Raw genomic sequence first — 13,596 nt, forward strand, 5'->3', positions numbered from 1 at the left:
TTATCTTTCATGTTACAAGGGCATCGTTTTAATTTTTTGTCAATTAATTTAGTAAAACTTCATAATACTCCCTAAATTGGTGGACTAACCACTATAAAATCGTTATTACAGAGACAATAAAGGTTTCAAACCTCTTTGACCTTTATCATATGCTAGTGAATGATGCAATTATGCATTAAAACAGTATTTTCATATTTTTAAATTTTTCTCAAAACCTGTTGGTTAATCCCTTCGAAAATATTGAATTTTTCTTTATAAGTTCTATATACTGAAGCATATGATCTTTAGTGTTGTTTTAAAAATTTTAAACACATTCTACATTTGTATTAACATATATCATACTTTTTCATGGTACACGGGCGTTTTTTTAATTTTTTTGTCAATTGATTTAGTAAAACTTCATAATACTCCATAAATTGGTGGACTAACCACTATAAAATCGTTATTTTCTAGAGAAACGGAGATAACACAGGTTCCAAACCTCTTTGACCTTCATCACATGCTAGTGAATGATGCAATTATGCATTAAAACAGTATTTTCATATTTTTAAATTTTTCTCAAAACCTGTTGGTTAATCCCTTCGAAAATATTGAATTTTTCTTTATAAGTTCTATATACTGAAGCATATGATCTTTAGTGTTGTTTTAAAAATTTTAAACACATTCTACATTTGTATTAACATATATCATACTTTTTCATGGTACACGGGCGTTTTTTTAATTTTTTTGTCAATTGATTTAGTAAAACTTCATAATACTCCATAAATTGGTGGACTAACCACTATAAAATCGTTATTTTCTAGAAAAACGGAGACAAAAAAGGTTCCAAACCTCTTTGACATTTATTATATGCTTGTGAAGGATGCAATTATGCATTAAAACATTATTTTCATATTTTTGAATTTTTTTCAAAATCTGTGGGTTTTGAATTTTTCTGTAAACGCTCTATATACTGAAGCCTATAATCTTTAGTGTTGTTTTAAAATTTTTAAACACATTATACATTTGTATTAATGTATATCAAACTCTCTTTCATGGTACATGGGCATCGTTTTAATTTTTTGTCAATTAATTTAGTAAAACTTCATAATACTCCCTAAATTGGTGGACTAACCGCTATAAAATCGTTATTTTCTAGAGAAACGGAGATAACAAAGGTTCCAAACCTCTTTGACCTTTATCATACACTAGTGAATGATGCAATTATTGAATAAAACATTATTTTCATATTTTTGAATTTTTCTCAAAATATGTGGGTCCCCTACAAAAATATTGAATTTTTCTGTAAACGCTCTTTATACTGAAGCGTATGATATTTAGTGTTGTTTTAATATTACTAAACACATTCTACATTTGTATTAATGTAAATCAAACTCTCTTTCATGGTACACGGACATCGTTTTAATTTTTTGTCAATTAATTTAGTAAAACTTCATAATACTCCCTAAATTGGTGGACTAACCACTATAAAATCGCTATTTTCTAGAAAAACGGAGACAACAAAGGTTCCAAACCTCTTTGACCTTTATCATATGCTAGTGAAGGATGCAATTATGCATTAAAACATTATTTTCATATTTTTGAATTTTTCTCAAAATCTGTTGGTTAACAACCCCTACGAAAATATTGATTTTTTCTGTAAACGCTCTATATACTGAAGCTTATGATCTTTAGTGTTGTTTTAAAATTGCTAAACATATTCTACATTTGTATTAATGTATATCAAACTCTCTTTCCTGGTACATGGGCATGGTTTTAATTTTTTGTTAATTAATTTTGTAAAACATCATAATTATCAAACTTTAGTATCTATAATGGTATACTCATACGTTTTATCAAGGGCTCTAAGGCTTATCTTGGCCAGACAGAAGATTCTGTGGTCATTGACTTCAATTATTACCGAGCGGATGATGCGTTGACCCCGAGGTTGATCCAAGATGTGATGGAGGAAATGGAGCAGATGGCGTTTGTCAAATACGGCGCAAAGCCTCATTGGGGGAAGAATAGGAAGGTGGGTTTCTTTGGCGTGAAGCAAAAGTATGGACCTAACTTTGACAAATTCTTGGAAGTGAAGAACAAGTTAGATCCTAAGATGATGTTCTCTAGTGAATGGTCAGATGAGATTCTGTTTGGGAGAGAAAGTTCCAAGTATGATGGATGTGCACTTGAAGGGAATTGCGTGTGTTCAGAAGACAGACATTGTAGCCCTTCCAAAGGTTACTTTTGTAGACAAGGCCTTGTTTATACACAAGCTAGGGTTTGCAGATTCTCCTCGGCTCAAGTTTAAGTGGGGTAACTCAATTTTTACGTTTAAAATTATGTCATTCGTGGTAGTAGAAAATGATCTCATGCAGTGACGCAAAAGATAATAATTAAGAATAAAAAACTTAAGCAGTCTTCGTCATGAATGTATCATCAAAATAAATGTGATATTGCATATCCATAATTTTTGGATTATATGTTAATACTTTTTTTTGGGTAAACTTATATGTTACACTTGTAAATCTGTTCTGTGCTGATATAATCCTTACTCTTTTTTTCGAAACATTTTCCTTAACTGTGTATTATTAATTATCCCTTTTAATCCATTGTATCAATCTTCTTACTATCACCGCTCACAAGTTAGCTTTGTGATCTACACCAATGAGCTTCTTAAGGTTACAGTACGCAAACAACTGTAGATATATCAATGCTTAAGTTCAGAGTTTGGTGTGCATCTTCCTTGTCCTGTTACATTTGATGAAACCAGGGATTACTCTCTCTTCACTCTAGCTTCTAAATTCTTGTTCCCATTCAAGAACCATAATCTATTCTTACCCGCCGCTTCCAACTTTATCATCATCCAAAGAATAGAATCAAAAGACCTAAACTATTTCTAATGTTTTTTTCAAAGGTTTTCATGCAAGTATAGAAAGCTGGCAATGTAAAAGAGAACTTCAAGCCGGCTATAACGGCAACATTTTGGTCGACCCAAAAAGACAAATCCAGCGGAATAAATAAATAAGTCTGAAAGATAATCCGAAAATACGAAAACCAAAGCCAACAAGGGTAGCACAATAACTTAAGGTATACGCACACGATGAATGTTTTATGCGTTACCAAACATAATAATAAAAAAAGGGATAAGAAATGTAAAAGTTCAAAAATCCAAGAACCGGAGAAACTGGGAAGATTGACTTCACTGGTTTCTGCAGGACTAGGCGTCTCTTTATAGCTCTCTTCCTCCTAGTACCTGTTTCACATTTTAGAAAAAACACATGTTTTGTTAGAAATGAAGACAAGGAATCTGAGAAAGAGACTGATTGAACTCTGTTCTACTAACTAAACACGAAATAAAAGCTCAGTTCTAACTAATAGCAATGTAGACAAAACACTACGTAAGGTGCAAATAGTAGTGTTCCAGTTTCCAGCACAAAATAAAAATGGTTTTACTAAGTCATTGATGAACCAAGAAAATTCTAATAAACGATTAGAAAATTACCTGCACAAATCTCTTCCACGTTGTCTGTCTTTAGCCACTTTCTGTAATTGGACCAGCTTGCTCCTCATCAGCCTGCTCAAACTCCGAAATGCGCTCAGGCACATGCAGATCTTCTTCATGTACCAAGTAGATATTCCCTGGCTCTATCTCGCTGATCTCACCAGGGTAACGGCTAACAACGCAGCTAGAGGAACCAGAACTGTTTGCTGCGTACGATGTAGAGGCATTGCTGAAGCTCGCTGCGTTTCTCCTTTGCTGGAATCTGCCTTGGTTACTGATGGTTCTAGAATAAACCGACCTCTCATGACTACATTGAAGCTCAACAATTTGGTTAAACTGGTTAACCGGGTGAACATGTCTCGGAGCGAAACCAAAGTTCCCATGGTGGTCAACGGGAGTGTTTGATCTAAACCGAGGATCCATGCGGCTCATCATCGCTTGGTTCAGCAAGTTGGCCCCATAATAGCTGAGGTTCCGCGGTTCACTGCTCGGTGCTTGTGCAAACATACTCGGATAATCCATGTTGAAAGGAGCAGGAGGACTGAAATGATGATGATGATACTGTGGTGGTATCATGGATGATGCCCAAACTGGTGGAGAAGGTGCTCCGTAGTGATGAGGAGGTACACGCATTGCCTGATAGGTGGATGGAGATGGATGATGATAAGGACTAGCCATTGGGACATTCCCCATCCACTGGGGGCTGTGTCCAGGAAACAGAATTGAGCTGCGTCGGCGGCTTTCTTGCACCGGAGGAGGCATAACTGACGAAGAAGCCATGTAAGAGTTCTGCCTTGGTGTGAACATCTCAACGGAGCTCTGTTCTGATCTAACCGGGACACGGTCTTCTTCCCTTGCTGCGTTGGTGTTGTCCTCCAGCGAGGTAACATCCTCATACGTCTCATTGAGATCGAACAGAAAAGGTGTTTTTGGCTTTTGTGGTACCTCTTCATCATGGCTTTGGACCATAACTCCCTTCCCTTTTCTGTCTGAAACAGAAGCATCCTGAAAAGTAAACCAATCCGGTTATAATCTCGTACAATTACTTAAATACAGTAACTATACGTGTGCAACAAGGAACTGATAAAGAGTAGTACGGAAACCAAATCAACCAACTGTGGCGAATAAGTTGACTTGTGAGAGTTTGTTTGACTGTCATATTTGAAAAAAAAAAACTCATCCCCAAACTGAATATTTTAAGCTAAAAGAACAGATTATAGTCAGCATCATCCATCCCACAGACTGATATTTAGGAGAAAAACCTAAGAAATATTGGCTTTAAACTCCCAAAAGTTTTGGAAAAAATTATATAAAAATTTTTTTTAGATCCCCAATTTACCAAAAAATTTTTTTAGCTGAATCCTTTAATAAATCTTCTACAGGTCCCTAAATTTCAGGGCTGGCTCTGCAGTGATATTTAAATTAAAGTTAACAGATTTAAAAATATTGATTCAAAGTTGGTACCTTTTGCGCCACGGAAGATTGAGCTGCAACCACTGTAGAAGGAGGGGTGTCTCTTTGATTGTTGTTGCTGTTGCTGCTGCCGAAGTAAATAGCACGCGGTCCACTTCCCAGCCTACTTGTGTTTGGTACAGAAGCATCCTGACGAGTAATTAAATCAATCACGTTATAATCCTAGTCCATTCACTTGTGCAATAAAAAACTGATTATATAGTATGAAAACATAACAACTAACTGTGGCGAATAAGTTGACATGTGAAAGAAAACTCATCCCAAATACTGAACATTTTAAATGAAAAGAAAAGATTTTGTTGATCAAAAAAAAAAAAAAGAACAGATTTTATACGGTATTATAAAAGCAATATAGATGCAAAGTTGGTACCTTTTGCGGCACGGAAGATTGAGTTGCAACTACTGTTGTAGGAGGGGTGTTTCTTTGACTGTTGTTAATGTTGTTGCTGCCGAAGTAAATAGCACCTGATCTAGTTCCCAGTCCTCTACCTGTGTTTGGTATAGAAGCATCCTGACAAGTAATTAAACCAATCACGTTATAATCCTAGTCCATTTACTTAATCACAGTAACCATACGTGTGCAACACCAAAGTGATAGAGTATGAACCTAATTAACTAACTATGGCGAATAAGTTATGTGAAAGAAAATTCATCCTACAAACTGAATATTTTAAGCTAAAAGAACAGATTTAGTACGGTATTATAAATGCAATAGATGCAAAGTATAAAAGCAATAGATGCAAAGTTGCTACCTTTTGCGGCACGGCAACTTGTGTAGAAGAAGGGGTGCTTCTTTGATTGTTGTTGTTGTTGCTGCTGCCGCCGAAGTCAACAGCAACCGGTCCAGTTCCAAGCCCTCTAACTGTGTTTGGTATAGAAGCATCCTGAGAAATAAACCAATGCCGTTATAATCCTGGTCCAGTTACTTAATCACAGTAACCATACGTGTGCAATAATAAAGAAACTGATTACAGAGTATGAAAACCTAATCAACTTATAACTGTGGCTAAGTTGAAATGTGAAAGAAAACTCATATTACAAACTGAATATATTAAGCTAAAAGAACAGATTTTATACGGTATTATAAAAGCAATATAGATGCAAAATTGGTACCTTTTGGGGCACGGCAACTTGTGTAGAAGAAGGGGTGCTTCTTTGATTGTTGTTGTTGTTGCTGCTGCCGAAGTAAATAGCACCTGATCTAGTTCCCAGTCCTCTATCTGTATTTGGTACAGAAGCATCCTGACAAGTAATTAAATCAATCACGTTTATAATCCTAGTCCATTTGCTTAATCACAGAAACCATACGTGTGCAATAAGAAACTGATTATAGAGAATGAAAAATAATCAACTTCTAACCGTAGCGAATAAGTTGACATGTGAAAGAAAACTCATACCACAAATTGAATATTTTAAATTAAAAAGAACAGATTTAGGACGGTACTATAAAAGCAATATAGATGCAAAGTTGGTACCTTTCGCGGCACGGTAGATTGAGCTGCAACTTGTGTTGAAGGAGAGGTGTTTCTTTGATTGGTCCTGTTGCTGCTGCCGCTGCCGAAGTAAATAGCACCCGGTCCAGTTCCCAGCCCTCTACCTGTGTTTGGTATAGAAGGATTACCAAACACTGGAACATAGCTTGATCTCATACGATTATTCTCTTGCCTTTCATTAACCGGAGGAGCGTTAGTTTTTCTGACATATCCATCTGAAGCCAACTCATCGTCAAGTGAAGTGCCCACTCTTTCTTCAGTTCCCTGATCCCTTGGTGGAGAAGGAACCGTCTCGGTTTCATTCAATGACGGTTGCACACTCGAAGAAGCCTTGTTACTGGGATTTATTGCTGTTGTAGCTCTCTTCTTTTTGGCTATTTTGACCTTCTTAGTTCTCTTAGCCCAAGGATAAAAATCTTCATCCTTCTCGTCATCAACCTCAGGTTCAGGTTCTGTATCAAGCTCGTCTTCAACCTGGAACCTTACGTTCTTCTTCTTACCCTTAATAGGATCTTTGTCAAACTCACTTTCAGTTGATTCAGTACCATGAGCAGATTCACCGGTTTTGAAGGCATTTCCTGAAGCTGCACCAACTGTGCTTATATTCCTGCTCAGTGTAGTGCTCCCAGGTCGGCACTTTCGCTTTTGAACTCTACGCTTACCATTCACTTCAGCGAGTCTCCGCGTGCGAACGTTCCTAGTTCTCGTACTGGGCGCCCCACCGATGAAAAGGCTTCTACTCTCAGACTCCTCAGGCTGCGTGTCTTCAGCACAAGCAGCTATCTCAGTCACGGCCAGCTGCTCCACGTTTGGTTGTTTCTCAGCTCTCTTGTTTCCTATTGGTTCAACCACTGCGTAATTCTTTGTGGTTTTGTTCCGAAGGGCGTATGTTCTAAACGGAGGTGGATGAACTTTCTTGCTAGACCTAGTAGCTGCAATGTATTGAGCTTTACAAAATTAGCCTTTTTTATTATTTTATGCGCACTTTAATTTGTTAGACTAGAGAATGTTAGATTAAAGTTGAAGGAAAAGTAATTTTGAGATGCAAATTAAAGATCTAATCCTACTGAGATTTGAAAATTAAGGATTTATAATATGTTTAGGAGTTATCAGATATGTTACCTGATAGGATTAAGAGTTATTACTCTCTATATAAGAAGATGTCAGTTGTGACACACAGTTTAGATATTGATAACTACCGTTTTGAGTTATTTTCTTAAGCTAATAATAAGAGTTTTCTTATTTCGATCTTTGAATTCTATAATGAAAACTTAATACCTCTCTGATCATCCTTCTGAGATCTTTCGCAGTTTACATCCTCATTCACCACAAGAGCATTATTGTCTGCAAGAAAAAAATGATAATACAAAATGATTGTCTTTTTCATCTGCACACTTTGATATGTTTAGACCAGAGAAATCTTTATACCTGTCTGATCATTCTGCTGAGATCTTTCACAGTTTACATCCTCATTCTCTTCAGCAGCATTATCTGCAAGAGAAAATGATAAAACGAAATAATTCTCTTTTTTCATCTGCACACTTCAATTTGCTAGACCAGATAAAACTTTATACCTCTCTGATCATCCTTCTGAGATCTTTCGCAGTTTACATCTTCATTCTCCGCAACATCATTATCTGCATGAGAAAATGTTTAAACGAAATTATGATTATCTTTTTTTTTTTTAATCTGCATACTTAAAATTTTTAGACCAGAGAACACTTTGTATACCTCTCTGATCATCCTGCTGAGATCTTTCGCAGTTTACATTCTCATTCTCCACAACAGCATTGTCTGCAAGAGAAAATGATAATACGAAATGATTATCCTTTTTTTATCTTCACAATATAATTTGGTAGACCAGAGAAAAAATTATACCACTTTGATCATCATTCTGGGGTCTTTCGCAGTTAACATCTTCATTCTCCACAACAGCGTTATCTGCATGCGAAAATATTTAAACGAAATAATTATCTTTTTTTTCATCTGCATGCATACTTAAATTTTCTAGACCAATAACACTTTATACCTCTCTGATCATCAACCTGGGATCTTTCGCAGTTTATATCCTCATTCACCACAACAGCACTGCCTGCAAGAGAAAATGGTAATACGAAATGATTATGACTGCGTTGAGTTATGTAACTAAAGCAAGCAGATTACTGGAAGAATATATTATTCATGCTGTTATATATATTTCCTATTCTATATATAATATGCTAATTTAGATAAGGATGTTTTCCTATAAATATCTAGGGTTAGTCAATCTATTATTGTATAAATACGATTGCTTATAAAATCTTAAGGGACAAGTCAGCTTGATATTAATTATACATGGTATCGTAATAACATTGATCTGATTAAATATTTAAATTGTTATTTAACGTTTATGCTTTTTCAAAATTCTTTTGATAGTAAAGTAGTTATTTATATTCGATCAAAAAAAAAAAAAATATTGATGTGAGTCATGGAAGACCGACTAAGCATATGGAAAAGGATTTTGATGGAGTTCCCGATGCGGTTTAAGATGATACTGTTGTCCCCAACATATCCGTTAGGGATGCACATAAATACTTGAAAACTTGCAAGTACCGAATTTAAATAACTTATAACTACTTGGCTTAAACGGATATGCAACATATTTTTAATATTAAATTCAAATATATTAATATCTTTACTATTTTCATCGATACTTGTTTCCCAAAACATTATTGATGTGAAAAACTAAAAACATTATTTATGTTAAAAACTGGAAATGTGTTTTTAGATATCGGAGCTATATCAGACAACTCTATTTTTCCATAAAATATCATATGTTGATTATAGTATTAAAAATAACACATAACTTATCCATAAATATCGTATATGGTTATATTCTATTGTATTAAGAAATGTGTGTATAGTTTCTAATTTAGTTAAGGATTATTTCTGATAAGTATCTAGGGTTAGCCAACCTAGTTTCTTTGATAAATATGATTGTTTGTAAAAGCTAAAGGGACATGTTAGTTTGATATCAATTCAACACAGATGCATACCTGCAATATCAATATTCCTTAGTCTCTCTTGATCAATGGCAGTTCGTGAATTCAGTTCGCTTTGACTAGGGATAATCGAAGAGCTGCCATTGAGCCCGTTCGTGCTAATTATACTTGTTGAATTTGATGGCAGTCCAGATTCTAAAAGCAATCATTCACGTGCATAAGTTCAAGCCACCTCATCCAGCTAGTAATAGTATAGAACATATATAAAACCAAATGAGTTTTAAATATACCATTTGTCCCATCAGCATCGATATTTCTGGTGCGGCCCAAGCTAGGCGGCCACCAATGAGGAAGAGAATCGCTTTGTTTGTCTACCAAACTAGCACTCTCCTCTGGAAACGGCCAATATTTTTTAGGATCAGTTTCTCTCCCTTCAGCAATTAAGTCACTGCATTAATTTAAGAAGAAAAACTCGATATATTCATGTCATCTCATCGTGTACCTTGCTATTATAATTTGCAGTGGTCACATCATATATACAATATTAATTATCAAAGTAATTGGAAACATAATCATACGCTAACAAGGGAAGTTGAAAATATAAGTTCAATATAGTAGGCTCACCATATGGAGAAACCATCACATCCTACCATACCAATCTCGTTGTTAGCGCCTGTGAGATTTATGACGATTGAGTTGACCTTAGTGGAGGATCCCATTGGTTTGCTTTGAAAAAGATTTTGTCTTAATGGTGATTATAACTTCCACCATTATACGATCTCTCCTCAGAGAGCTGCAAAATAATGCATGATAATATTTATTAGCATCACAAATGAAAAGAATTATATATACAACATGACATAGCTACGCATGATGATCAAATTGTTGTTGCTTAAAAAGAGACAATGCTTCAAAATCTTTACTTCACATATATATGACCCCCAATATAACTCTAAATTAGTTAAAGAAGCAATATGAATTTACACCACTATGTTCAACCATATTCCATGAATATCCACATGAAATAACATTCATAACCAACATCCACCTTTACAGCTCCATGAAAATAAAATTTAAGACCTTAAGGTCTACATAAAATCAAGAACGAAATTCTTCACTAACATTCTGTTTCATTAAACAAATAAAATCATTCGTGTGAATTTTAGACAGTGAACATTTAGCACTCAACATTAACAAGTATTTCAACATCGACATGAAATTAGGGTTTTCATAGACGAGAACCCCCAAAATCGTTTACATTTTCTACATAACCAGGAAAAGAAAAGTATTATATAACGGACCCATTTCAATATAATTATCCAAATCACAAACTCTAACACGGGTCAAGAGAATTAGATCTGAGTAATTTAGGATTTATATCAAATTATTTAGAACACAGTAACAGATGATAAGACACTTAAGATTAACCACATGCATATGTTTAAGAAAGATAAACGATCACACAAAAGAAAACAAAGACCCACCAAATACGGGTCAGATCTATATGCACGTGAATAGTCCGTACGTAAAGACAAGAAAAAAACAAAACAAAATAAGAACAACGAGTTAAGGGACGTGTAAACAAACAGTAAGGAGCCCTAAATGAAAAAAAAAACATGAAGTCAGCTACGAGTCAAGCTAGATATCATCCCACAAGATCCGAAACCTGAACATATATCCAAGGAATCGTAGATCTATGTTGGAAAACACGAACCTGGTGGAAATCCAACCAGAGATAGCGAGGAATAGATCGATGCGAGATTTAGCTATAGATCTTAAGCAGCAAACGAAGAAACACACGGTAGTCAAAAAAAAGATTGAATTTTTAAGGACTGGTTTGTTTTGGCAGATGAGTAGAATTTGAGTGCGATTTTCGAGAAACCCTAGCAAAACGAGGGAGAGAGAGAGGGGGAAGGGGAGACCTTTTCTTCTGTGGCTTATATAGAGAGGCTGTTGAGAAAGAGATAGAGAATCTGTGGCTCTCTTCTTATCTTTGCAATGAGGGATTTCTGGGTCAGAATGAAAGTTTATTCTAACAAAAGTAATTATTATTGATATAAAATTTCTCATTTTCTTGACTAAAAACAGCTCATCTGTTGAACATTTGGCACTACCATTCACCATCTGGTCTTCATATTTCTATTAGTCTACGTGCTATTCTATATACTGGGTGCACTCTTTCTATTGTCATAGATGTATATTAAAAAGGAAAGATACATTTCTATCTGTGTAATATTTCTTACCTTTTAGTGAAAAAATCTCAGCATTAATACATATAGCTTTATTAGGGTGTATCCAAAAATTGAATAAGAATAAAAACATACTTATTTTATAAGATTTCATTGCTTTCTTAAAAGGAAACCCAACTTACCTACGTTAGAAAAAAAGCAAGACATTATGCCTACGTTTCTGTGTGATAGTATAGGAAATATAACCCAATGAGAGACCTCCACGTAGACTAATCTGCGATTCTGGTCACAACCACGGTTTGCCCAAAAAAAACCCTAGGCGCGTGGTGATTGCAACATTTTCTTTACGTGTGGGCATGTAACGTAGACACGTGGACAATAGATATTGGAGGGTGTGTTTCACGTGTAAGGAGAGAGCGTAAAAAATTGTGACAAGAGCAAAAAATAAAAAGCCCTAAAACGATAATAATATTTAACCTAGATGAGCCGATATCGGTGATAATATATAAACCCTAAAATATTTCTTCGCATTTTCTCAAATTTACCACAGTAAAGATCACAAAGATTTGGTTCACATAAAATAGTCTTGTTTTCTTTTATTTTATTTTTGTACATGTCAATCTCATTACTAATATTATATATGGATATGCATTTTTGTCGTAATTTACGTATTTGTATTGTATGTAATGTAATATAGAGTTAATTGGTTCCTGCTTTTTTCGGTGCTAGAATCATCACATGGTACGTCAACCTATATAATGGGATAAGTATGATGTAAGCGAAGTTTAATAAAATGATGATTAAGATCAACTTTGATCTTCGTTATACTTTTGCATATTCTATATATACAGCAATTAATTGGATGTTGATTCGTTGTTCTATTGCATGCTTAATTCGTCGATATAATACTAATCTGCACTTATTGTTACACATAAACGTATATGTTTTACAAACATATATATATATATATATATATTTATATATAGAAGTGACTCGTGAGTATAATCAAGTGAAAATAAACTAACTACTACATCAGGTGAACTTATGATGTATTGTCCATTGAGAAATAATATTGTACATTTAGATCAGTGATTAACATCAGACAGTTCTCAATAGGTACTTTAGGATAAGAAAATGAAAAGATTTTTTTAAGAAAATGAGAGTCGTCTTTTGCACAAATTTTAACAAATATATGAGAAACTAATTCTACATGTGTCATACTGTAAGTGTTTAATAATTAATTCATAAATCAATTTAATAGAATTGTCTTCTTCAATAGTAAAATATATTCTAAAAAACTCATTTGAATTTCTAAACGTTAACAATACTCCTATAAGAGAAACTTGCAAATGTTTTCGTTGAATTCCAACAACAAAATAGTAAAAAAATCATGGATTAATTGTCACAATTTCTTTCTTTGATTTTTTTTATTTCATGAGTAAACGCATGTTTATACATGATTATTTACTATTTATCTTTATTATTTAACATGTATAAAGATACGATAGACATCTATATATATATATATATAAAGTACAGATTCCTTCTTTCCTAGGTGGACAGTCCATGTCGACATCCACGTCATCAATTTGGTTAAAGTCTTGATGACACGTGTCTCTCTAGCAAAGCTGTGTGTTTCATTTAAGTGATTTGTAATCTTTTTGTTTGGGTTTAGTGAACTGCTTCCATATATTTGGGCTTCCAGTATGTGTTACCTAATATCAGCCTATTAAGAATTCATTCACCGTCTTCGTCGTCAACATTGAGAGAGGCCCTAATCTCTTTCTCTTACTCTTTCCCGAGCCGTGTATCTGACTAACGGAGTACCGTACTTAAAGAAGAAACCATTAAACCTTGCATTCAATCTCTATTAACTCTCTCATTAATTCAAAACCTCTGTACTATTCAGCTTTTTCGTGATCTCAAACTTATAAATACGTACCTCCAGTTTGATGGTTCCCACAGATTCATCGTCTTTT

General features: G+C 34.5%; 1 protein-coding gene and 1 pseudogene across 1 annotated transcript; one reads left to right on the plus strand and one right to left on the minus strand.

The window, feature by feature from the left end:
- LOC106317684 overlaps positions 1–2,287 on the plus strand; it is a 7,406-nt pseudogene extending 5,119 nt beyond the window's left edge.
- Positions 2,288–2,992: 705 nt separating this feature from the next.
- LOC106316940 (protein EMBRYONIC FLOWER 1-like) lies at positions 2,993–10,182 on the minus strand. Its single transcript, XM_013754804.1, has 16 exons — positions 10,053–10,182; positions 9,719–9,876; positions 9,483–9,623; positions 8,477–8,539; positions 8,326–8,388; positions 8,179–8,241; positions 8,022–8,084; positions 7,876–7,938; positions 7,726–7,791; positions 6,430–7,379; positions 6,068–6,196; positions 5,707–5,838; positions 5,325–5,465; positions 4,946–5,083; positions 3,482–4,486; positions 2,993–3,232 (listed from the first exon to the last, which is right to left on the minus strand). Exons 1-15 carry the CDS (start codon positions 10,145–10,147, stop codon positions 3,512–3,514), a joined length of 3,240 nt encoding a protein of 1,079 aa, XP_013610258.1. The 5' UTR covers positions 10,148–10,182; the 3' UTR covers positions 2,993–3,232; positions 3,482–3,511.
- Between the last annotated feature and the right edge of the window lie 3,414 nt (positions 10,183–13,596).

Source organism: Brassica oleracea, chromosome C9, assembly GCF_000695525.1.
Source record: "Brassica oleracea var. oleracea cultivar TO1000 chromosome C9, BOL, whole genome shotgun sequence".
NCBI lineage: Eukaryota > Viridiplantae > Streptophyta > Magnoliopsida > Brassicales > Brassicaceae > Brassica > Brassica oleracea.

Coding starts and splice junctions, on each gene's coding strand:
- LOC106316940 (XM_013754804.1), bottom strand. CDS start 10,147: ATGGGATCCTCCACTAAGGTCAACTCAATCGTCATAAATCTCACAGGC. Junction 8,085..8,178: donor TCAGCAGGATGATCAGAGAG/GTATACAAAGTG, acceptor TTTCTCATGCAG/ATAATGATGTTGCGGAGAAT. Junction 5,466..5,706: donor AAGTTGCCGTGCCGCAAAAG/GTAGCAACTTTG, acceptor ATTACTTGTCAG/GATGCTTCTATACCAAACAC.